The sequence below is a fragment of the Colletotrichum fructicola genome (assembly GCF_000319635.2).
Source record: "Colletotrichum fructicola Nara gc5 chromosome Unknown KSG_Nara_v1_contig09, whole genome shotgun sequence".
Classification (NCBI taxonomy): Eukaryota; Fungi; Ascomycota; class Sordariomycetes; order Glomerellales; family Glomerellaceae; genus Colletotrichum; species Colletotrichum fructicola.
Genome location: NW_027094059.1, coordinates 620,573 through 644,901, shown reverse-complemented (window position 1 = coordinate 644,901; position 24,329 = coordinate 620,573). Strand labels below are relative to the sequence as shown.

At 53.9% G+C, this 24,329-nt stretch overlaps 6 protein-coding genes across 6 annotated transcripts; 3 read left to right on the top strand and 3 right to left on the bottom strand.

Moving 5' to 3' along the window:
• Positions 1-3,784: 3,784 nt before the first annotated feature.
• Positions 3,785-5,761, top strand: CGGC5_v014458 (uncharacterized protein; the record flags this gene model as incomplete). The annotated part of the gene is made up of 3 exons (XM_032029287.1): positions 3,785-4,155; positions 4,238-5,260; positions 5,311-5,761. The coding sequence occupies 3 exons, from the start codon at positions 3,785-3,787 to the stop codon at positions 5,759-5,761; spliced, it is 1,845 nt and encodes a 614-aa protein (XP_031890745.1).
• Positions 5,762-7,035: 1,274 nt separating this feature from the next.
• yvh1 (Tyrosine-protein phosphatase yvh1) lies at positions 7,036-8,844 on the top strand (the record flags this gene model as incomplete). Its single annotated transcript, XM_032029286.2, has 3 exons — positions 7,036-7,113; positions 7,181-7,572; positions 7,632-8,844. 3 exons carry the CDS (start codon positions 7,036-7,038, stop codon positions 8,842-8,844), a joined length of 1,683 nt encoding a protein of 560 aa, XP_031890746.2.
• A 1,192-nt stretch (positions 8,845-10,036) lies between these two features.
• On the bottom strand, positions 10,037-10,414 carry CGGC5_v014456 (uncharacterized protein; the record flags this gene model as incomplete). The annotated part of the gene is made up of 3 exons (XM_032029282.1): positions 10,037-10,120; positions 10,196-10,301; positions 10,371-10,414. 3 exons carry the CDS (start codon positions 10,412-10,414, stop codon positions 10,037-10,039), a joined length of 234 nt encoding a protein of 77 aa, XP_031890701.1.
• Positions 10,415-11,084: 670 nt separating this feature from the next.
• Positions 11,085-12,545, bottom strand: CGGC5_v014455 (uncharacterized protein; the record flags this gene model as incomplete). Its single annotated transcript, XM_032029281.2, has 3 exons — positions 11,085-11,463; positions 11,516-12,193; positions 12,526-12,545. The coding sequence occupies 3 exons, from the start codon at positions 12,543-12,545 to the stop codon at positions 11,085-11,087; spliced, it is 1,077 nt and encodes a 358-aa protein (XP_031890836.2).
• A 3,370-nt stretch (positions 12,546-15,915) lies between these two features.
• pdxH (Pyridoxine/pyridoxamine 5'-phosphate oxidase) lies at positions 15,916-17,625 on the bottom strand (the record flags this gene model as incomplete). The annotated part of the gene is made up of 4 exons (XM_066153095.1): positions 15,916-15,972; positions 16,061-16,623; positions 16,669-16,710; positions 17,622-17,625. The coding sequence occupies 4 exons, from the start codon at positions 17,623-17,625 to the stop codon at positions 15,916-15,918; spliced, it is 666 nt and encodes a 221-aa protein (XP_066007431.1).
• Positions 17,626-17,647: 22 nt separating this feature from the next.
• Positions 17,648-19,012, top strand: CGGC5_v014453 (Protein fem-1-like protein C; the record flags this gene model as incomplete). Its single annotated transcript, XM_032029277.1, has 1 exon — positions 17,648-19,012. One exon carries the CDS (start codon positions 17,648-17,650, stop codon positions 19,010-19,012), a length of 1,365 nt encoding a protein of 454 aa, XP_031890832.1.
• Positions 19,013-24,329: the final 5,317 nt, after the last annotated feature.

Genomic DNA, 24,329 nt, shown 5'->3' with positions numbered 1-24,329 from the left:
GGCAGGTATCTATCTATCTAAGGTATCGTCGAAGCTGCATCCATCGGTTTGCTGCTCACCTCTGAGTGAAGGAAGTTACTGTGAAGGAGAGGACGTGGAAGAGGGAAACGCCCAACCTGTGTACCGAAAATAAGGTCCACTCCATTGGCTGCCTGACCCACCATGCGACTGCCCAGCCCAGTCTTGTCCTGTCTTCTGAGTGCTTTCCGTGGGCCATGTCCTTCCTTCCCTGCCTGTCAGCCCCTGCTCTTTCCTTCTCTCCCCTCTCCCACCCGGTCTCTGCATGGCGCGCTAAGCCCGATAGGGCCCCCTGGAGCTACCTGCCGCAAGGTAAGGTGCCTCGAGGAAAGTGCTTTCCATTCTGCCCTGCCCGAAAGACACTACTGTCTCTCGGTGCCATCCCAGGTCCAGGTATTCGTACACATGCATTCTGCTGCTCGTCGTTGACAATGAATGGCTTTTCAGCCATGAATACCAGAGAGCGGGGACCTCACCAAGATGATGCATCATGTGCCCGACGGGCTTACTAAGTAGATAGACAGACGGGCAAGCAAGCAGCGGTAACGTCGATTTGCCGTGGTTGTAGCGGCTGCAGGTTGATGATGCGGTGAAGAAGATAATTCTCTTCTGCCTTGCCTTGTCCTGGGCCGTGGGGCCCCATCTCCATCTGTACGTGATCTGCCTAAGGTACGGATACCGTAGGTGACTTAGCTAGGCCAGGTATCCGTAGCTCTTGCTTCCATCTCACCGTTCTTGACCGTGTGAGTGCGGTGTTTGTGGCGGCTTCCTCCATCTTGTTTCGTCATCGCAGCGCAGCAAAGCAAAGCAAAGCAAAAAGGAAGGAAGCACTTGCAAAAGGCAGCAACGAACAACATCACGAAAAGTTCTCAGACGCCTTCTGCCTGCCTCGGTCAAAAAGTACCTTGCACGGTATCCGTCCCATTGCGCCTGCCTCGCGCAGCTTCTCCTCATCCGTGCCGCAGGACCAACCCCCAAAGGTCCCTTTTTTCGTTCTCGTGGAAGGAAAGGAACGCGCATGGAAGCAACAGACGGCCGATCAGCTGAACTAAGCTCGACTACTCTCAATCTCTCCTCGTCTGCCTGGGCCGCCGCTTCCTACATACGACAAGTTTGTTGGTTGCTTGCTCAGGAAAGCACAAGTACTCGGCGCCTCCCCGATACGCCTGCGAATACATTGGATACCTTCTCTCTGCTTCACTGCAATATCGACGCCGGGCTGTCAACACCTTTGAACCCTTTCCTTTCCTTTCCTTTCCTGCCTGCCTTGGACCTCCAAACTGCAGACAGACACACAGAACTAGGTTGTCTGCCTACATTAGACAGGCACACTCTCAGATCCACGCTCGCATATCGCTTCGTCCACTCACACATACACGTCCTCGCTGTCACTGCCACACACAACACACTTCGTTCACGCGCGCGCACACTCATCACCGTTCACTCACACCTGCCTCTAACTGCTGCGGCGTCTGCCTGAGCTGCTCCTGTACGCTTGCTTGTGTGCCCTGCCGCCCGCAAAGCAAAAAAGCAACATTGCCAGCGGCAAAAGCAGCAACACAGAAGCACCGCAACACCAGCACCGATCCGCGTGGGCTTCATCACATTGCAGGGTCATCAGCATAACAATAATAATATCAACACACAACCCCCCCTTCTCTCAAACTCTCGAACTCTCGATCCGAGCCAACCCCCCGCCAGCCCGTCTCCGTCCCTCATCCCCGTCCCCCGTCCCCCCGTCTCTGTTCCGTCCCTCATCCTGACTCCTCGACGCCGTCCCCCGTCCTCATCCTCGTCAGCCGCGACGATATCGACACTGGATCCTGTCCCAAGTCGTCCGTCCGTCCCAAAATCCCAAATCCTGTCTGGATAGAGAACCCCGGCGTCGACCACGACGCACCACGCGCACCCCCGAACCCGACCCCGACCCCCCGACCCAAAATTGACAGACAGGGCTGCATCGCTGCTCTGTGCTTGCATCCCACTAGACAGCCATAAGAAACAGCCACACGCCAACCGTCGGGCTCCCTGGCGTGCTACTAGTCAGTCCTTCCGCATCCTATTCCTCTTAGGGCTGCCCGCCGACACCGTTCCCGCTACCCTACCTTACCCGTTGTAACTTGTCCCTCCCCCCCCCATCCACTCACTCCTCTCCTCTCCTCTCCTATCCTATCCGTGCTGGCCTATCCCCTCTCCCGCTGGCTGTACGTGAGTGTGGTGTGCGTGTGGGCGTGTCTTGTCTTTTGCGTCTCCTCATTCCCAGGTTTCTCCTGCCTACCCAGCGATCCATCTCTGCCTCTGCCTCTACCGGGCACTCCTTCATCTACATACTGTTACGGCGTAGACAGGCTCTCAGCCCTCCTGTCTTGTCTTGTCCTTGTCTTGACCTGACTTGGGCCTTGCACTGATCCGACCTGGCCATCTATCAACCTGTCTCCTTGAGGAAAGGAAGGGGAAGGAAAAGCGGTACTTTGTCCCCTGTGTTCTTCTCTGCCCTGGCTGGCCCCCCTCCTCCTTCTCCTCCTCGACCGAACGACAGCAAAGGGTACCTGCCTACGGCACACACCTTTTCAGTGAGAGAGACGGGAGAGAGACAGAAAGAGAGAGAGAGAGAAAGACAGCCGAGAGAGAAGTGTAGTGCACGCCCCCCTCTGACCCTTACCGCTCACTGGGCGCTCTGCTTGCCGCTGCCGACGCCAGCACCAGCACCAGCACCAGCATCAGCAGGGCTTCTTCTTCTTCTCCTTCTCCTCACTCTTCCATCTCCACCTGCCCTACCACGCCAGCCCTTTCCACGCCCACCGTACGCTTCTCTTGTTCCTTCACCTGTCACCCTTGACACCACTGACTGGACTGCCTACCCAGGCTACCTTAGGTACCTGCCGACCTTACCCTTACCCTCCTCCCCTAGCCGTACCCGACCTGGTCCTGGACCTGGGAGCAAGTACCTTACCTTGCCCTGCCCTCGCACATCCTGGGTGGTACCTGGCTCAAGTACCTTACCCAGAATACAACCCACTGCTAAGGTCTAAGGTAGGGTGCTCTCGACAAGGATTGCAGAAGCAGTACCCGCCCATACCTTGTCGACCTGTCGCCTCTCTTTTTTGCCTTAAAGCCCCCCGGGGTTCAGCGGCGTCGTCACACATCGCCTCTTATTTCAGCTGTCCGCTCCCCACGACATCGACCCGAACTCTGCCCACCCCAGCACCGGCCACTCCTCTTCCTCCGACGACATTTGCACTTCGCATTCCTCGACGCCGTCCGGTCCTCTGCTGTTTCTACCTGTCCTGTCTGCGAATAGATCGCCAGACTCGCCCTGTCCCGTGTACAACTTCGACCTCTTTCGTCGACTTCGTTTTCGAATTCCCATTCCAGTACCGGTCGGCTTGCCTGTTTCCCGTTCCCGCTGTCTTGTCTTTTCTTCTCCAACTCGCCCACTCCGTCCGCTCGCTGCGAGGGAGACAGTCCACCAACAACAACACAGAGACAGGCTCTTTTTTTTTTTTTTCTCTCGACCTGCATTGGATTGGCATTGGCCCCCGGCCCCAACCAACGGCGAACCCGACCCTCATCGCCACCCACGGCCTGCACCGCATCCTCCTTGGCCTCGGACACATCTCGTATCCCGTCGCGATCTCAATTATATTCCCCCTGGCGCATCACCCATGACGCCCGTGCTGCCGTCACTATAAACCTTAGTGGCCTCCGCTTCAGCTGTGATTGTCACAAAGCCTCAGCTGTCATTGCACAGATATTAGCCGACACCATGGAGGCGCCATCACGATACAGGGAGCCTGCTGGCCTTCCCAGCATCCTTATAGATTCGAACCCCAGATCCTCCGACCGATCGGACCCTTTCAGCATGTACTCATCTTCTGTTGCCGTATCCATTCCTGGTTCAGACAGAGGAATCAACGCGCCGCCCCCGTTACCTCCTCCACGAATGCCTTTTGAAAGTCCTATGCATCCTCAACAGGAGCCCAGACAATACCACCGCGACCCGTCATCCTACAGCCCTAGGGAACACGGTGGCTACGATAGCTTGAGCAGCTTCGATGACAGGCCTCACTACAAGAGAGCAGGCTACAGGCACGAACGAGATGAGGGTTATGCCAGCATGGGCTCGGCCTCGTCTAGGTAAGTCGGCCTTTACAGCCTTAGCAGCCAATGTTTGTTGTCAGTCTTGAATCCAATGTGCTAACGAGCCAATGTTTTGCAGATCAGAATGCTCATTGCCAAGCATTAGTGCTGGTTTCGGACTGCACCACAACAAGTTCCAGTTCCAGTCCGGTGCTGATGCCTTCACCGACATGAAGAAGAAGCTCGACCCTTTAAAGACCTTCGATAACAGACCGAGCGTGTCTCTGTTGAGTGCCTCTAGCGCTTCTTCCACAGACCCCTTCTCTAGAAGATTGTCCGGTGACCTGAGATCTCCGCTTTCCCTGCCCTCCGCGACCCTGCCGTACCACCTCAAGACGAACGTGCTGGATTCGCCCGACAGCTACACCAACACTCCTCCTCATTCTGCCGTTACACCCTCACCGAGGAGCCAGCCTTTCCACTTGGGCCAAGAGTACTCGCCGCCCACCAGGTCAAGAAGGAATAACAGCGACGATGCATCTTCGCACAGTTACGAGGTGGAGGATATGGAGATGGAGGAGACCAACTCAATGAAGAGACTACGCATCGAGGACCCATTGCGAGCGCACTATGACGGTGCAGGAGTCAAGCGCCGCGCATCGGCCGACCCCGACGATAGCGTCCCGATTGGCTTCACGACCCAGGGCGATTTGATGCGTCGCCGCGATGGTAACTCGAGAGGCTCCCCCACGCCCCGGTTGAGCGTCATCCCGCAGGGGTCTGTATCCTCGGTGTCCTCCAGCGGGCGTGCCGGTTCCTACAGCTCCAACCTGTCACTGCTCACTGGCAGCATCGCCAGCATGGGTGCGTCTTCGTATGGACGTGTATCTCCCGGAGGTATCTCACCTGGCGGTATTTCACCAAACGGCACGGACCCTAGCTGCAGCTCGCCTTACAGTGCGTCCATGTCGCTGAACCCCTCACCTCGTGGCTCGTTGTCCCGTGCGCCACACCAGCGAACCATCAGCGAAAACAGGCCACTCGCTTCCCCGCGCAAGCTCGCCGAGGTTGGCAAGCCTGGTAGCGCCAAGATCTCGGGCTTCTTCATGTGCGACTGCTGTCCCAAGAAGCCAAAGAAGTTCGAGACGGCCGAAGAGCTACAGTAAGTTTGGGTTTTCCAACACGCACGAGACAATTCACTAACAGACGTAGCGCACACGAGGCAGAGAAGCAGTACGAGTGCTCATTCTGCGGCAACCGATTCAAGAACAAGAATGAAGCGGAACGCCACCAGAACAGTCTCCACGTACGCAGACACAGCTGGAGCTGCTCGGCTCTGCACAGTTACGACCGCGCTTTCCACGACAGCACCAACCGACCTGGAGAAGCTGACACTTGCGGCTACTGTGGAGAAGAATTCCCGCGCAACGGCCGGGGACCTGGTGCGACGGCACCCCGTCATGCTACGGACCAGGATTGGGAGGAGCGTATCCGCCACCTGCAAGAGGTTCACAAGTTCCGGGAGTGCAACGCCAGCAAGAAGTTCTTCCGCGCAGACCATTTCCGACAGCACCTCAAGCACAGCCACGCTGGAACCAGCGGAAAGTGGACCAACATGTTGGAGAACGCCTGCATGCTGGATGAGGATCCCACCCCCAGGTAGACGATCAACCAGAGCAATCTCGACAAGTGACTGAAAGACCCGACATGCTGGAATGAGGCGATGGGTGTCGAGTAAGGAGGTTGTCGAGCTTATAGCAAGCCCCGCGAGCACGAGTCATTCCGCAGGGATGCGGTGGAGGGCATTATTTGCGGCAAAGGACGAGTGAGAGGGGCGGCATTTGCGACTTGGATACCCGACGAGGAATCGTTTCCCAGCGCAAAGCGATAATTTGGCGGCGGCAACCAGGGATTTGGATTGCACTGATGATGGCCACATCACATATCTCGTTTCGTTTTGCTTATCCAGAGTTGAAGGATTGGAAAATACCCGCTCTTGGCTGTGGACGAGACGGCTCGCTGACAGCTGGAGCAAATCAAAAAATCAAAAGTAGTCGATTCAAGCATGTGGCTCGGTGTCCACAGGTGGAGGCCTGCCACTTCGGAGCTTTTGGAGTACTGGTGATTGCAGCAGGGGGCTTTCAGGCACCGGGTATATACTGATGGAAGTTGTCTAGTTGCACATGTTTTCATATTTGTTGGAGGAAATACCAGGCATTGTTGGGCCAGAGCAGGGGAGCGACATGATGACATGATGGCACTAGAAAGAGCGGCAAGTCCGCGTTGTATTTTGTACGGGCTCCGGGAAAAACAAGTTGGTCAGTAGCGAATAAGAATAGTATAAGACAACAAGAAGATTCAAAACATATTCTGGGTGCCGCTGGTGACTGAAGTCTGGTTCTGTGTCGATGATGATCTGCCCGACGACAAGGGCCGAGGGCAATCCTGCGGATGAGTATCTCGCTAAATGCATCCTTCACAGTGATGTAGTGGCGCTTTCCTCGGCACAACAGCCATCTTGTCAGCGTCGGACACGTTCCCAGGCCAGGATATCCGTACGGATCACAACACCATCATGGCCATCGTGATGGACGAAAGAGGCCGCCAAACGTCACATGACTTCAGCCCTACAAGCCACTCGCGTATGTATGTGGCGATTCACTAGTGTGGCGAAGGGGGGAGGGGGCGGTGCAGCGAGAAAGCGGGAGGGAGAAAAACGATCGGCTTCTTCTTTTGGAACACTAAGGGTCACGTTGTAGTGGGGTTCGGGTTGCTGTGAGAAAATGTCTTGGTGAGGGGCAACTCGGGGGTACTTACCTAGGTACGCCGTATGCTGTGCTAGGTGGGTGAGAAGTCACGAAGTGAGGGGAGGGGAGGGTGCCTGGTGCCACGAGGTCATCCGAACCTTTACCGCGGGTGCCTGCCGCAAGCGAATTGATGGTGGTGAAGGAGAAGAGCAGCAGCACGCACCTGCTGCCATCGCTGACTGCAGTACGAATACCTGTGTACACTAAGGTACGGATACACGAAAAGTGGAGACGTTGACTCTTTTCGGCGCAACCCTTACTCACCTTCTCCCAAGCGCTGCGTCAACTGCGTCATTCTCATATCGCAGCACCTTTTACACCGAGCAACACGGAATTGCTTTTACGATTTCCACCGACCAATTCCTTGCTTCTTTCCAAGCGGCTCATCACACTTCGGAAGGTACCTTCCGGTCAGCAGGAGGGACAGAGACGGACGTAGCCCCGCCTTGGACGAGAAAAAGTGCGTGTGTGTGTTCATGGGCCTTGGCGCAAACGCGGAGGAGAGTGAGACGACGCGGCAGACACAAGGCACCAGCGACGGGGAAATTCCATTTGAAAATCTCGACGGACGGGAGCAGGCTGCGGCGCTACACCAGCTCATCAGAAAAAGCTGCGTTGAGATGGCGCTGAACCGTGTGGATGGGAACGACGAGCTCTACGTCGGCGGGTGAGTTTCAACCTGCCTGCCCCTCCATAACCCCGCCATCCTAACGACGCAACGTCCAGCATCTGGGCCCTCCGCCGCCCGTCGGCGCTCAAGGAGCGCAACATCACGCACATTCTCTCCGTCGTGCGCTTCGACCCCGCGGGGCTGAAGAGCGAGACGGACACGTGGGAGAACTACGGCAAGAGCTACAAGCATATGGTCATTGACGTGGACGACGTCGAGGACTCGGATCTGCTGGTGCATCTGCCTGTGGCGGTGCGCTTCATCGAGGAGGGGCTGCATCCTGGGTCGGCGGCCGCTGAGGGCAAGAAGGAGGCCGAAGATGAGGACAGCTTCGAGGAGAAGAAGAAGAAGCTCAAGGCGGCTGTGAAGCAGGACTTGGCCGAGGATGCAGACGTCATCACGCCTGCCAACGATGACGCCCCGCCCCCTGCGAAGGAGTTCGACGAGCTGAAGCTGGAGACGGACGAGAGCAAGCCGCCGGCCGTGTACGTCCACTGCGCCATGGGCAAGTCGCGGTCCGTCTCGGTCGTCGTGGCGTACCTCCTATGGAAACACCCGGGCCGCTTCGGCCGGTCCAAGGCGTCGACCGAGGCGGCGCAGAAGGCGTCCTTGTCCAAGATGGACGAGAAGACCGCCGCGGGGGTGAAGCAACGCGCCAAGGAGGCCGTCGAGGCGGCGGTGAAGTGGGTGCGCAACACGCGGGAAATCGCGGAGCCGAACCCCGGGTTCATTGCGCAGCTGGAGATGTGGTGGGCGATGGGATGCCCCGCGGACGTGGAGGGGCACCCGATCTACCAGCGGTGGGCGTTCCAGCGGGAGATTGACGAGAGCGTCGCGGCGGGACAGGCGCCGTCGAGGTTGCGGTTCGAGGACGAGGAGGTGAAGGAGGACGGGGAGGGGGAGGGGAAGGAGCTGCGGTGCAAGAAGTGCCGGCGGACGCTGGCCACGCCGCGCTTCGTGCTCGAGCATGAGCCGCAGGGCCAGGCGCAGGGAGAGTGCGGACACTTGTTCGTCGAGCCGTTGAGCTGGATGCGGGAGGAGCTCGAGAAGGGAGCCCTCGAGGGCCGGCTGTGTTGTCCCAACGGCAAATGCGGCGCGGCGGTGGGGAGATATAGCTGGAGGGGCTTCAGGTGCAGCTGCGGCGGATGGGTCACGCCGGGGTTCAGTCTGCAGAGGGCGCGGGTTGACGAGGTGAAGAAGGTCGGGACGGGCGCGAAGGGGATGGCTAGCTTGGGGATCCGGATGCCGCCTGGGACGGGACGGCTTTAGGGTCGTGGGAAACGGGGTGTTTGGAGTTTGGGGATGGGCTGTTTGGGATGCATAGGAGGGTGGAGAGGCTAAAAGGCAACGTGCATGAGCAGAGACATAGAGACATGAAGACTGTAGACAGTGTGGCGTGCTATGGTGGTGTTTGTGTCTTCCTCGATCAGGGGGTCGACTCGCGATGAAATGGAAGACCAGAAGTCACCGTCAGCGTCAACATCCCTTGGGTGAGCCCTCCAGGAAGATCCCGCCATGTGAGAGAAGTAAAGGACAGCCAGCACAGGGACTTTTTTGAAGAGAAAAAGAACAAGTCGTTGTCAATGGCGAACAAGACAGAGTTTCTTTCGCATCACTCTCAAAGACGGTCTTTCATCGGTTTGTCCCACGACAATCTCCAACTCCCGAAACAACAACATTGTCAACCAACGCAAAGACTGTTCCCGTCCCAATTCCCCATCTCGACCACCTCAGCAAGCCTATTTAAGAATGCCTCTTCTCACTATACTAATAATCTCAGACACAACCTCCAATCCAAAGCATCACCAACCAACCACCTCCCCCGCCAACTCGTCCTTCACCACCACGTACCCACTGAACCAGACTGAACCGGACACAACCGGAAAGATAGAAAAGATGTGCCGCACCCTCAAGGTAACCAACAAATGCCACTTCTGCCGCGCCGTGATGGGCGCTTACTCAGTCGTGCACAAGTGCGCGCAGCGCGTGCTCCTGCCCGTCCGCGGCGCCGACGGGCTGATGTGCACGCGGCCGTACTGCCCCGTCGGCCGCGTCGACCGCCTCGAGGGCTTTCTGCCGTTCTGCGAGGCGTGTAGGCAAGATTTGGATGCGGGGGAGTTGGAGCGGCCTGGGTATATGTCTTTTAACCAATGAGTTTTGGGCGAGATATGATATTCAACCTGGCTCTATATCTTGGAAGCTAGGGCTGCGTACTTATTTGAGGCTTTGAAAGTATGTGAGAAATGAACGGGCGTCGGGGAGTCATATTGAAGTCTTGGTTTTGTTTTCTGATTTGAGGTAGCTTGAGGTACGGGAAGAGCTTATGCATCGCTTGATTTGAAAAAGGGGGCGTTTGTCAGATGATGATGGTTTAAGTGCTTTCATTGAGACACCAGATAAATCCCCGCTGTACTTTTGGGTAATATCTAGATACACATAAGATCTCTTTTGCATCAAATAATTAAAAGGCGCACATGGCGCTTCCCTTGCCCTTGCAACAGCTCGTAAGCGCGTCGAGTCCGTTGTCGGGAATCCAGCATTCCGTCTGCCAAGAGTTAGAATATCTCATCATGGGGTTGCTTAATAGGGAACGGATTAGTCAGGGTTCATGTCAACTTACGCCGTCGAAACGTCCCCGACAGCAGTCCTGCGTCTGGTCGTTGTGCGGGACGACTTGCTGCTTGTCATTGCTGGTGCAGCAGTAGCCCGAAGTCTCGGCAAGGGCGCTTTTCGGAGAGAGTCAGCTTTCATGTCGACGGTACGGTAATGAAATAAACTGGGGAGAGTCCGCTTACCAGACGGCGAACAGACCGCCGGAGAGGAGTGTGGACAAACGCATGATGGGGTATCTTTGAATGAGGGTGGAAATCAGATAGCTGGATGGGGAAATGGGAAGGTGTCAACTCAAGCCTTTCCTCTAGCGGGCCAAGAACACAACTTATATGAACACGAGCAGAAACCCAACAGCTTTCTACGGGGATACTGGCGGTGAATTGGCACCCCGCGAAGTCCGGCGGTTAATGTGCCTGTTTTACCGACTGCCTGGGTGCCGGACATCATGCGATGAACTCGGATTGAGCCCCGTAAGGCTGCCTGACTCGTGGGTGAACGGAGCAGCCCGCCGGGGGCGTGTGGGTGATGCTCAAATGCGACACACGTCCTCTAAGTTGCAATGAGTTGGCTGTGAATCATACTTTGCTGGAAGGAATCCGAGAGTTTCCGTTTTACTCGGAATTGGGTTCTGCAATGCTTTTACCGTCGAAAGGGAGACATTCTGCCTTGCTTGGTTGAGTGAGAAGAACAACTTGCGGTGGAGATGCGGATTGAGGATGTAATCTATTTGGGTTTTGTCTGAGTCGCGGGTGGGTGGAAGTTTCGAGTCGATTACTATTTCCTACCGCTGATCAAAATTCCCATGCCATCCCAACCTAGGTAAGGCAACCCGCTTGGTAACTCAGCTTGTAGACTCAACTCAATGAAAGACAATTTGACAAGTACCAATAAACGCCTTATTCAGTCTCAGGTGGGTGTCGTGCTACATCTAGCTGCAAGACAGCTAGGACTGTAGCAGCAACGCCGAACCCAAGGGTGAAGAAGAAAATCAACAACCCAAGCCAAAAGGTCCAGAATTGCATGGAGTTTCTTCTATCCTTCCAGATAGTCGTCCAACTCTTAGGTGGATTCAAGAATTCGTAGGCAACGTCTACCATGCGTGGCTTATAGTACTTGAAGTCTCGGAAACGCGGCCGATCCGGAATGGGATCTTGGAAGTCGTGCATATTTACACCTTCTCGCTTGAGCAGCTTCATAGTTGCCCTGTCCCACGGGTACAAATAGTTGAGCGTGTCGATGGTTTCTTGAATGACCTCTTTGGGGACAGGAAAATTCCTAGCTCGCCTACTTAGTGTGATCGCTCTAGCAAGCAGCAATCTATACGTACTCCATCTTCACGGCGTCCAAAAGCCATCTCATGTCTCGGAAGACATAGAGCGTTGTGTATTCATACGTCTCATACAACTTGAGGTGATTGGGTAAGAATTGGGTTTCCTTGATGTTGATCCTAGTGTATTTCTTAATGTTGACCGCAGTCAGTCTATGTGTCAGACGCGACTGAATACCCGCGACCTCAGAGGCATCGGGCTCCGGAACAACAGAGGATGATGAGGGCAGGGACAGTTTCCCTGCGTTGAAGACGATTGCGGCATATTCGCACAACGTCTTGTTATCGGGCCAATTAGGTGATTCTTCCGCAGTTTGGTATTCGCTCGCCGCGTTTATGCGGAAGGCCAAACGGGCTGCGAGTTGTGCAATACTTGCCGATATCGTTCCTGGAGGCTTCCCGGCCCCCATTGCCGTTATGACTTCAGCCCTCGTTCTGAGCCTCTTATTTCCCGCGTCGTCTATCTCCTCCTGAGCCAGAGTGACAGCTTCCGATGCCAACTCGAGGCAATTTAGAAGAGCCTGGCTATCCTTGGTTCTGGCTTCGTCCTCAAGTTGCCATCCGATGAAGTCAAAATACGTCTTGCGCTCATTCTCTTCCTCGGTACTTTGGGTCACATTGAACCAGTCAAGTACAATCTTATTGTGGGCGGTATCCGTAGCGGAAAGATCTGCAGCGCTTAAATTCAGTCAATTAGGGCTTAGACGGTGTTCATTTCCAAATGTTAATAGTCACCTTATAGATCAATTGCCATGACCAAGCGAGGCTGAGAACCGAGGGCTTCTGCTCACTTTATGTAGATGTTCCATGTATCAAAGTAAATGGCCTTTCTAGCGAAGGGGCTCTTGGATTCTATTTCGTGGCTTTTGAAGAAGCTAGGCTACCCCTCAGCTTTTTGCGGAAGGATAGTTATTGCTTCGTATCCAGCTGAGAAACATGGTTCGATGTCTCCAAGCAGTATCAATCAATAATTATGCAGCTTAGGGTGCATTTATTGAAATACAGCGCACCTAACATATGCGTGATGCATGTCAGCCACGACGACCGGCTGGCGACTGGCCAGATGGACCAGGATGACATGTCAGCTGCGTTGTTTGTGAAACCACACCTACTAACCGGAATGCCAGGCTCGGGTCATTCCGCAGGTCGAAAAGTTCGATGCCACGGTCAGCCTTTTCCCCCAATTCGAAGATGAACGAGATACTTAGTTTCGTAGGTCCCCTTCTCGTAAGCCGATCTTGCTCACCTGGACGTCTTTGGGCGTCTTTGCTGATTTCAACAGAATAGTCTACGCCCCCACACATCTTTCCTCTGTTTAGTGACGGTTTTGCATTGTGATCAATATCAAAATGTCACGACGCCATCTTCCCCAACATTTGATATTACGGAGAGGTCGACTAGCCGCTGCTGAAGTCATTGAGTATTTCAGATCGGATTTTGACATTCTCGAGGCCACAGATCCCCCCTTAGTCCCCGACAGGTCAAAAAGAAAGCTAAAGAAAATTCGACCGCAGCTGGAGAAAGATATCGCTGTGATAATGCAAAGCCCAGAATTCGATGAGAAAGATTACGTCGGCTACCTTCTTGAGCTGAGGGTCGTGGAAGATGTCCTAGGGCGCCGCAGAATCAAGCTCGTGATCCAATGTCGAAGTTCTGTTCTGCTGGATTGTCTTGAAGATAAGCTGTGGAAGCGGTCTCCCAAACTGCGCCACGGAGGTTTTGGGAAGCCAGTCTTTGAATTACTCCAATTCACCGCAGACCAAGACACTCTTGAGTCAAACCGCGATTCAGAATCGGGAGATGATGACATGATCCTTGATTCGGACTCAGGAGAAGACGAGAACATGTCTTATTCAGAGTCGGTAGAAGACGACAGCATTCTTGGCTCGATACTCTACATCCCAGAAGAATTATACCCGAGAGGCAGAGGATGGAGAGTAACTGTTGGCGGTGTTGTCATGGTTAATGGGGTACCGCACGGTCTGACTGTTGGGCACTACCGAATGCTCCCCTCGGTATGGCTATTCAATGAAGAGGAGCACCGGAATTCATTGCATGAGGTTGGCTCCCTTCCTAAGGATGACCCTTTAAGGAATGAAGAAGGCCCCCCTCCAAATGAGGGCAGTCTCCCCCCGACAACTGATGGACCCTCATCTCACGAAGAAAGGCCCCTTTCAGATGACCAGGAGCCTCCTCCGAATGAGGGCAGTCTCCCTCCGACAACCTCATCTCACGAAGAAAGGTCTCTTTCGGATGACGAGCAGCCTCCTCCGAATGAGAAGAGAACATTTCACGGGGAAGTCCTGTCAGAAATCTTCGCATCAAACGATAGTTTCGGAAATGGATCTGACTGGGCGCTCGTCAAAATGATTCGGCCCGCATCTATTAGCAATTGCCTGAGCCTCCCGCCTTCTGACTTGCACAAAATTCCCACTGGCCGCTGTCTTGTAGATGAAATCGTTGACATCCCGCGTTTCACGGCGCTGGCTGGCGATAGGCCGAGACTGCGGTGTCTAGTTGCCACCTACTCTTGGCTTATGCCGGCGCTTGTGTACGTCGAAACCTCTCTAATGGTTTTGAATGAAGGATCTTTCCAGATTTTGAAAGTTCGCCTACAAAAACCCTTGCGTATGTTCTCCTGTCCTCAGCACCCTTATTTAGGTTCAACATTTCTAATCTCCTGTTCCAGCACTGGGTTGCTCAGGCTCATGGGTCATTTTGGAAAATCGGTTGTTGGGGACAATCATTGCCACACAGGAAGACGAAAAGTTCGCCTATGCTATCCCGATCGAGGACACGTTTCGCAGCATTCGGAAAAGAATGAACGATGCGGAAATACGCCTGCCTTCTAAAGCAGAGGTCCGTATTTTTGACATCGAGAATTTGTCATCGACTTCAAAATGGTCAAGTTCAGCGGTTTTTGAACTTGATCTTCTCTATGCGACCAGACAGTCAGAAGAGGCTCTCCGGAAGAATAACTTGAATTCTGGAGGGATATCTCCCGGTACTGGTTGGTGAGGGATGAGAAGATCTGAAATCTTGGGACTTGAGCCAGGGACTACCCATTTCATTCCCGGCGCCACGCTAAAGAATCGAGCTTACGGACGTCTCACGAGCCTGAGGATGGATACTATCAGGTCACTTATAAGAATCGGCCATATTTTCCCAGTGCACAACATGTTCCGGATCGGACTTAGAGAGTGGGTTGCTGACCACAAAGTCTCTCACATCCACATTACTCGAGCTGCTGCTGTTCGAATCATCCTCGACGAGTGCCTTAGCACCGAAGCTGGAGAGAACCTGCTTGGGCTTGTCTTTACGCTAAAGGTTCTGCTTCGTCTAGAGACTTCTCCTGTTTACGAGCACGACACACAGGAGCGATTGGCGGCTTGGATTGGCACGCTTTTCATGGCAATATTCAACGCTCTGGAAATACCGTCAACACGAATTCCCAGTGAACCCCAGGTACAAGCCTTTGCATTGCATTGTTTAATGGGTTTCAAGGAACTCCCGCAGCTAGAACTCAGCGAGCGGCTCAGCGTATCAAGACGTGCACTTGATGTAACTGCAACCGGAAAGACCATTGCCGAACCACCACGGAATGAGACCGCATACCCAGCGCTTCTTCTTCCAACAACAGCCGATTCGCATGAAAGCCGACTACCCGAACTTCCTGTGAAGGAATTTGCTCAGATGTTGCTTCAGCTGAGTGATGTTGCCCATAGCAATGACCGAAAGGTCTTTATTTGTGCCGGAAATCCCTGGGCAAATTGCGCTCGAGGGGTTGCGCCACTGCTCGGGCTTTCAGTTGATGTCCGGTCACGCAACAGTAGTGGATTATTTGAAAGTAAATTCACGAATGATCCAGCTTCAAGTGTTGTGGCTTTTGTTGACGTCGAAGATGTTGTTTTGGAAGTTATGGACAAATATGCCTTGCCGTCGTTTCTGAGCATTTCAGATGATCAACGCGACATTCGCAGGGTACCAGTCAACCCTTGGAGATCACGACAAAAACCTAAATTGGGCCCACGTTTTGTACACTGGACAGTTCGAAAGCCAATTCCTGACGAGGGCGTTTGACTTGGAATTCTCTAATGGCAGAAAGGTGTTGGTGGAACAGCGGCGGGTTGAGAATCGAGGGATGTTGATATTTTCCCTTTCAAAATTGAGAATGTTCTTCTCGATCACATATGCGCACAACCAAAATCCAGTTCAGAAGAAATTCTATGAAACAAACGTGCATTGATATTTTACATTAGAAATGACCATACGTATCAATAGCCAGACCACTTTCGTGTCAGCAAAGCATCTTTGATCAATCTCATGTGCATTTGGTGCTGGAATCTTTCCCAAACTTCAATCTCAATGCACCAAGACTTCTTGAGTCTCTTAAAGACCAGTCAGATAGCTCTGATTGTTTCAAGGCCAGAGAAGCTGCTTCTCCCATGTACCTGCCTCTAAACCGATGCTGTAAGCCAATCTCTGATGGAGGCGACTCTGAGCACCTTGCCAGAACTCAACAGTCGTCGGGTCAACAGTATATACCGTCCATCCCTGAAGAACAAGATCAGGATCCTCTTCCACAGTTCGGCGTGCCGCATCCAAAGCTTGAAGGAGCTGGTTCTCATTCCGGAGCACCTGGCTCTGTTTGGAAGCTAGAGCAGACACCTTCGAAGAGGAAGGACGATCAGCAAAGTCACGCCGGCTCTCATTCACAGGAAGCGGGTAGGCCTTCCCGCGAACGCGTATCTGGCGGCCTTGTTCGGGCCAGTAGAAAGTCAGAGCGGCGTGACCGTTGCTCGACAGTTGATGGCCCTTTGGGCTATCTGCCTTGATCGCAAAATGCCAGCCACGATGGTCCATGTTCTTGAGGATCAGGACTCGAGCATCCGGACACCCTTGCGCGTCAACCGTGGAGAGAGTCATTGCGTGGGGCTCCTTGACTCCAGCTTCTACGGCCTCATGAAGCCAGCGGGTGAAGGCTTCTTGGGGCGAAGCGGGGAAGGTGGTGAAGTCGCACTTCTCGAGACATCCTTGAAGGACTTTGAGATTACGCAGCTGCGTCCGTATGGCGTTTCCCTCATGGTCGGCCATTTTCGTTGGTCGAACTTGATAGAGTCAACGTCAGGTCAAGAGCAGCGATTTCTACTTACCAATGGGGGCGAAAATGATGAATGAGAATTGATGCTTTTTGTCTGGAAAAGAGAAGTTGAATTGCGCGTTGTCTCGGGCTGGCTCTAAATAATGAGCTCGCTTGAGTGACTCACACCAAAGTCAATTCAAGGGCGTGATGTTGGCCCGTTTGAAGACCTCCGAGGGACGTTAGCGTGTGCTTAGAATTGAGTTCTATTGGCTAGATCGGCTCAGCAGTTCCGATCGCCGTCAAAACTGCATATCAACGCAACTGTCTCGCAACGAACCAAATTACTATAGAATGTTTTACGGCTGATTGTAGAATATTTTGTAGAATGAACCAATGTCTAGTCAATGTTGCTGCAATCTGGAAATGACTGGCTGGGACGGTGCTGCGACGTATCACGAATTGCCGCTTCTAAGGCGATGTTAGAATAATCACCAAGTTCCGGCACAGCCGTGATGTTTACAGATGAATGGTTTCGGAGTTTGAGTTCACTCCGAAGTCCTCATCCGGTTATTGAAGAAACTGAGTAAGCAGCAATTGACCAAGCTTTGAACAAGGAATGCCCCTTCAACCCCAACATCTGAATGACACGGATCCTAACGGCTCGACACTTTGAATGACACGCAGGCGTACCCCTGATTCCAACGAAGAAAATGAATAGGGGTCGGAGAAGGTGAGACGAAAAAATTTCCCGCGAATGACTCTCGGAAATGCATCATCGCATTTCGTCCCGCCACGGTGGACTTCCCCGTTCGATCGCTCGTTCACTCATTCATCTATCCTCTCCCCACACTCTCTTTGGCCCCTCAGAGACCGCAACTTCAGCCTTAAACGCAAACTCCATCATATTTGATGCTGTGTTATAGCTTATTGATACTCTCTCTCATCCTCCGTCCGGCGATATCTCGGAAGTTCTCCGACATGGCACACGCAAGCAAGTCTCAACCCCTATCTCTCATCACGAACTCATCGTAGCTAACCTCTCACCAGACATGTCTTCAACACCCTCAGAAAAGGTTCCGGCCCTCTTCGGCTGCCCCTGCATCTGGAGCCACGTCCCCCTCTACGGCGCCGCCAAACGCCGTCTCCCGTACCACCACGCGCCCGCGAAACCCGGCGCACCCGGCCTCACCCGCCGCCTGCCCTCGGAGATCATCCTCTGCATCGTCGACGCCCTCTTCGACCTGCACGCCAAGGAAGTCTCCCTCGGCTACGAGAAGTACTGGGAGTCCTCCTGCCTGCCCTACGAGACCGAGACCTTCTGCCCCTTCTGCATGCTCCCGCGCTTCGAAGTCTGGCGCGAAGTCGCCAACCTCGCCGCAACGTGCCGCGCGCTCTACGCCCTCGTCACGCCCGTGCTGTACCAGAAAGACGCGCGGCACAACCACGCCTCCGCGCTGCTGATCGCGACCAAGAAGGGCAACGCGCGCGCCGTGAGCCTGGCCCTGGAGAACGGGGCGGACGTCGACGAGGACGACCACACCATGCCCCTGCAGTGGACGAACGAGTGCTTCCGGTACTGCGAGAAGTGCGAGTACCAGGTGTGGTGGCGGGAGCCGCGGAGGCTCGACATGGGGGCGCTGCATTGGGCTGCGATGTGCGGCAGGGAGGAAATTCTGACACAGCTGCTGGCCCGCCGGGCGGATGCGAACAAGAGGGCGACGGTGCAGCCTGTGCTCGATGCGGGCAACTACGGGTCGTTGAGGTATGTGGAGGACTTCTGCGACGAGTACAACGCGAGTTTTCCGTGCGAGTCGCTCCAGACGAACTTCGACATCCGGCCGGAGTTGAGCACCGGCGGAGCGAACCCCTTGTACTTTCTTCTTGGAACGAGCGGGATGAGAGCCAAGGGAAAGACGACGTTCATGGCGAGGGCGTTGATCGAGGCCGGCTCGTCGCTTATCACGCATCAAGGGACGGGCCTGCATGCGCTTCACCAAGCTTCTGCGTTCGAGAACGTTGAAGTGATGGAGTATCTCGCCGCAGAGCACAAGGTTGATCCCAACGTGGCGGATGCGACTGGCAACACAGCGCTGCATCATCACCTTCTATCGCGGTTCCGGTCATCTATACCAAAGGATGAGAAAATCCTTGAGAAGCTCATCAGCATGGGGGCATATGTGAATGCCAGGAACATGCGGGGATCCTCGGCATTGGATCTATGCTTGGAAACGGCTACTGTTACGACGGACAAGTTGAAGGTTGCGGTTCTGCTGTGCACCCACGGGGCGACAATTCGGGAGCAAGACTTGAATCGTTATCGGATCAGGTTGAATGAAGGACAACGAGACCAACTTAACCTGGCAATGGAGGTAGCAAGAGCTTGCGGTCGGAGCGATTGGCGTGAAGTGATATAGACACTTCTCAAGGCGTTAAAGGTGTTGCATAGATAAATCGGGATGCATTGGGAAATGACATAGGACTGATCAGTGTGTGTACACTCAGAGTCGAGCTGAATTTATTAGACTTGTATTATTAGAAGGCTAGAGAGACTAGATTCAAAGCCTGGTGTTAGAATGAGTTGAAACTCAAGCATGACAACTCAAAGCTCTGAAGCTGAACAAGACTTTGAACTCATGATACGATTTCCCCTGAGTTATCTGATTCCTTCAAAAAGCAGCACACATACTTAAGAGATTGTAGCCATTGTACCTTATTTCAAATTCAAAGAGCATCAAAACAACCCCTCCCAGACTCAACTCAAAAGAACCCCTGACGTCTCGGGTATAACACATGCTAAGCAAAGGGGACGTTCAGATAAAGAGGATTAGTGGGCGTCCCTCAAGCTCAAAATCTCAAAATTCCTCCTCATACGCTTAAGGTATATCATCAGATCAGACCGCCAGACCAGGCCCTAAGATATCTAACTGCTAGAAGTCTCTAACCAAACACCACGACATCGAAAACATCCTCGTCACCCGGGAACCGACTACCGGCATAATCACAACCGCACTAGGCGCCGGATCACCACATCTCCACGTAATCGCCGACATCCTCAAACAACCAGCAAATCAGAACCTCCCCCGAAGTCATCAGCACAAAGCCACATCACCATCCCTCATCACAATCACAGCACGTAAAGTCCCAAAATGTTCAAATCGAGTAAGTGAGAAGAAAGCCTGCTGATCCCATGCCCCATCCGCAAATAACTCACATGCTCCGCCGCCGCCGCCGCCGCCGCCGGAAAACACCAAAACAAACTTCTCACGTAAGATTACCACAACTCCCGTCAAATCTTGGTACGCGTGCTGCAAAACACAGGGTTGACAGCCCCTCCTTCCAAGATCCTGATAGTTTCAGAAGTCGAAAACAAGCGATCTGCGCAGCATCAGAACGCGTAAACCCCCCTCATGGACTGAAACAGCCCAAGGAACGAACTCATATCTGATGCCAAACGATGACATCCGCCAAAGCTTCAATCTTGTTCCTATGGATCAAGTCTCAAATGCTTAAGGGGTGCTGACACTCATCAAATCTGACAGGAGCCCCCAATCCCCATAGGCCCTGTCCCCAAAAACGCCTTGTTTCATCCTTTGCCAAAAAACATGATCACAGCCGGTCTGCTTACACCGACATTCTCACCAGCCCTCGGCACCCCCACAGACGGAACCAAACACAGACGGCTCAGTAAGCATCTGATAAAAAGAGTCCGCCTCAGCCAGCTAGCCCTAGTCCCCAAGCCGGGGACCCGCCTTGCGTCCCGGCTTCCCAAAGACCCCCGCCAAGGTCCGAAGCGTCCAATCTCCGTCTTCCCACCCCCGCGCGCGTGCGCCCCCGGCACTTCACTCCGCTCCGTCAGCACCTCACATCAAGGAAACAGAAAACCGGGAAGGCCTGACTCATACACGGCATCATAAAGCATTGACGACGCAATGACGTCTGCTCCATGCCGAGGAGAAAGAACCTTCTCATCTTCACGTTTGCATGATTTTGAGCTCAGTCTCTTCTCAAGATCGTCCGTTGTTCGGAGAAAAAAAAAGAAACAAAAAACAACAGACGGCATTGTAAAACGCCCGCGCCGCAGGAGCTGTCATCACGCTTCTCAGCATTAAGACGGGTCCGTGCCACCAAGCGCCGTGCCATCAACGGACGCCTTCATAAGCAGGGCAGATCAGGAAACTACTCAGCCCTGGCCGTGACGTCGATGGCAGTTCGGATGAAAGAGCGCCGTGAGGAGGCCCAAGCGAGGAGTTCCCTTGTTCGACACGGTAGTTGAAAGGGCTCCATCGCATCGATTTGCCCACGATTCTGTGTATGTGCCTTGGAAGTCTAACAACCCCTAGTCATCTTCAAGTTCATGGGGGATGTGCGAACGTGGGCCGGCCGGCAAGGATGGAGGGCGGGATAAGAAGAAGAATTTTCAATATGCAGCGGCAGTCCAAGAAGATCGGTGAGATTGAGCTACGTCAAGCCACGCGCATGCCACGCCCCCTCCACCCATGCCATGCCGCCATGACGATACCCTCACGCCCACGGCGCGAACTCGCCCAACTTGACAATACCCCAGTGGCGTGAGGCAGAGATGTCGCTAAGTTGCTGACAACCCCCCCTCATTTACCCCCGTTTGCTTTGGGTACTTTCATCAGGAGCTGGACAAGTACCTCTTTTCGAAGATACTTTGGCATTTTGGCCCCCCCTCCAAGTGGTCTTCTGGGTACGGGTAGGGGAGTAGACGGGCACGGTTCTCCCCCCACCATGAATAAGACCCTAGGAGCGGAATCGAGTTCTGCTCTTTGATCGATGATCGTCGTCTGGGGCAGAGAGTGGAGACCGGAGGGGGGACCATATGGTGAGATGTATGCGTGTGGCGCCCCGATCACCTCTTCGCTTCGCCGTGGCAGACTCCTGTTGGAAACTTGGCGGTGCTGTATGCGAGAGCAAGTATGCCATTGGAGTGTAAAGAAGCCATCTTGTTGAGCTTTCCAAGCTTACCCATCCAACAGTCCGGTGCTCAAGATGGTGACACAAGCCACAGCAAACACCATCCTCGAATCGAAACCATATCTGGACCACCATCAAACCGTAAGGCTGTCAATGTTCTATTGGCCTTGAACGTCGGAACGTCAACGTTCTCCATTATGATCACGTCTCTTTGGGGACACATATCTCGGCTGTCAACGCTTTCAAGGAAGTGCGGTATTGCTGACGTCGAAGACAGGCAGCTGCTCTCACACTGTTGTCAGGTAGCCTTAAGTCGGGCGCGCTGATGAGAGCCTCGTGCCGAATGTGGCACCGCGTAATTCTGACGTGATAATGGTAGTGATACCAAAGGCCCAACGTACGGTGGTTAGCGTGAGGCTAATCGAGGTAGTGTCCGCTGTCCAAATGCCTCCAGGTACGACGTTGATATGCAGTGCCTGCTGAACCTGACCACACCCAGTTGCCTCGTGGCTCAGCCAGCCACCGTTTCGGAGGGGCTGCTGAAAAGAGACAGTAACTCGGCTAGCGGCTAGAGCCTAGAAATAGGCAGAACCCCAAAAATCACTCTTCTTTGCCGACGGAAGTTTCTTTTTCTCCATTACAAGGGTAGCTGGGGCGTAAGCATGCGCCGCAGCTCTGCGGCGGCCGCCCGAGGCACTGTAACCGGGCTCAGAATTAAGGCACAACCTCGTTTCTAGTGGGGTTTCGTCCGAACGGAGTGCCTGGTCGAGAAGAGATTCTCAAGTGGTTTGTAAGATGCGGTATTTGCCGCGATGGAGGCTCTGCGACGGTCAAAATCTTGACGGAGTTGTCCTCGAAAACTGCATACGATCTGCTGTGGGGTCAGAAAGACCCTTGGCCTCCCCCAACATGAGTCACCTGATGCCCAAAGACCTTTTCTGACAAGTGAGCCCTGCCGGTCTTACTGGCGTGGAACTGGGTCGAAGATGCAACGAGATAGTCGTATTCGCTTTCTTATCGTTGTTGAATTAACCGGTCGGACGGATGGCGCGGCTGGTAATCAAGCTGGGTGCAGATCCAGTGGACTTTCTAGCATAGTGTTCATCTTCAATCACGCCTAGGAAGGCTGACGATTTGCGTCAAACTGCAAGTTGAAGCTGGTCTTGTACTACCAAGAGCTCCTTTGTGCCTCAAAAGTGATACTCTAGCAACTGTGGAACAATGTTGTTGCCATACCTGAGTCTCTGCACTGAAGGACCCGATACGGCCGCAAGCCACAGGTTCCAGACCGGCTGCTAATAATGGATTGTTTCGGTGCCGTGATTCTTGAGGCGTGTCGATTGATCGCCATCCGATTAACGCAAGGTAACACGCGGATCCAGCAGCTGGTGTCAGCCCTAAGCTTCTCTGGGTGACGGTCGCAGCATGTTGGCCCTGTCGCAACCCTGTGGTGTGAGTGCGTTTACCGAAGTCCCAGGGGCCACTTGAAACCGACCTGGCAATGTTCACTCTGCGTGGCGCCAACATCATCGTTTCGCTGAAAACGACTCAGCTTGGCTGCGTACGTGAACCTTCCGGTTGGCTCCAAGGGACCTTGGCGCGGGCCGGTGATAGGACCTTTTCGGGTGATCTAAAAGCCGACGATGCCGCTCAGGTCATGTCCGCGTGAGGTGGCAGGAGACAGGGTGGCATCCGCTGCATACCTCACGCAAAACGTGACGGCCTCATGTAAGTTGCTGGGGGACTTTCAGAGTGCGAGCACTCCGCTTCATGATGTTCTTCCGTGGTTCGCTCTTGGCAATCTCTCAATGTAGTGCACTCCGCGAGTTGAAATGTTTCTGATTTGTGGGACAGGGGCACACGCAGATGTTGCCCGGCAGCGTAAGCATTGTCAGCACTAGGCCCGACGCGGGACTTGGGTGACATGAAGCATGACGGCTGGAGATCGTTGGGAGGCACAGATGGAGGGACAGGTTTCTCCAATTCCCTGCAAATCTAACAGTTGTGGATCAATTGTGGTCCAATGTCGTGCTTGATAGATGAGTCGAACAAGGGCGTACGGAACGGCTAGGAGGCGTCGATAACCGAGACCAATGCCTGGACAGGCCACTCCGTTGGAGTTATACAGCAGAAGGCTGATATTGAGAGGCAACTCGGGCCGTGGTGTAGTCTTGAATCTTGGACGTGTTCGGTCCGTAAACGCCAGGGAAGCACTCCGAGAAGAGGAGATGAGGTAATGCAGGGAGACTTATTGAAAGATGCTTCCAAGACTGAATGCAAGGCGGCAACGGGACAAGGTAATCTCTGCAACGGAGGTTGGAAAACCCCTCATTAGTGCGTGCCGCTGTTGACGGCAGGTATCCGGGGTATTGCTTCGAATTCTGTGAATGTCACAATTATCTGCATGAGATCGAGTCCTGGGTCTGTCGAAGAATTTCCCGCTAGAGACTTCCAAGTTGCCCGGATGCCATAGCTACACCCCCCAGTGATCTTCGCAGGGATAATAACGGAACTGCACCTTGAACGGCAGCTCGTGCTCCCGCGCCGCTCCAACAGCCCATTAGGGCTACTGCAGGTCGTCTTACGCTGCATGGAAGCAATACCAGTAGAAAGTCAGCACACCGTAGACACTCGTAAGTGAGCCAACCAAAAGGGCTCCTTCGGACAGCGGATCCCACGGTTGTCGAACCCGAGGTCAAAGCGTTGCTCAAGCAGACGGATGATAGCCGGCGCGGTTCAAGTTGGAGGCACACGATGCAGCCGGCCTGATTAGGATGCAAATTCCCTGCACAT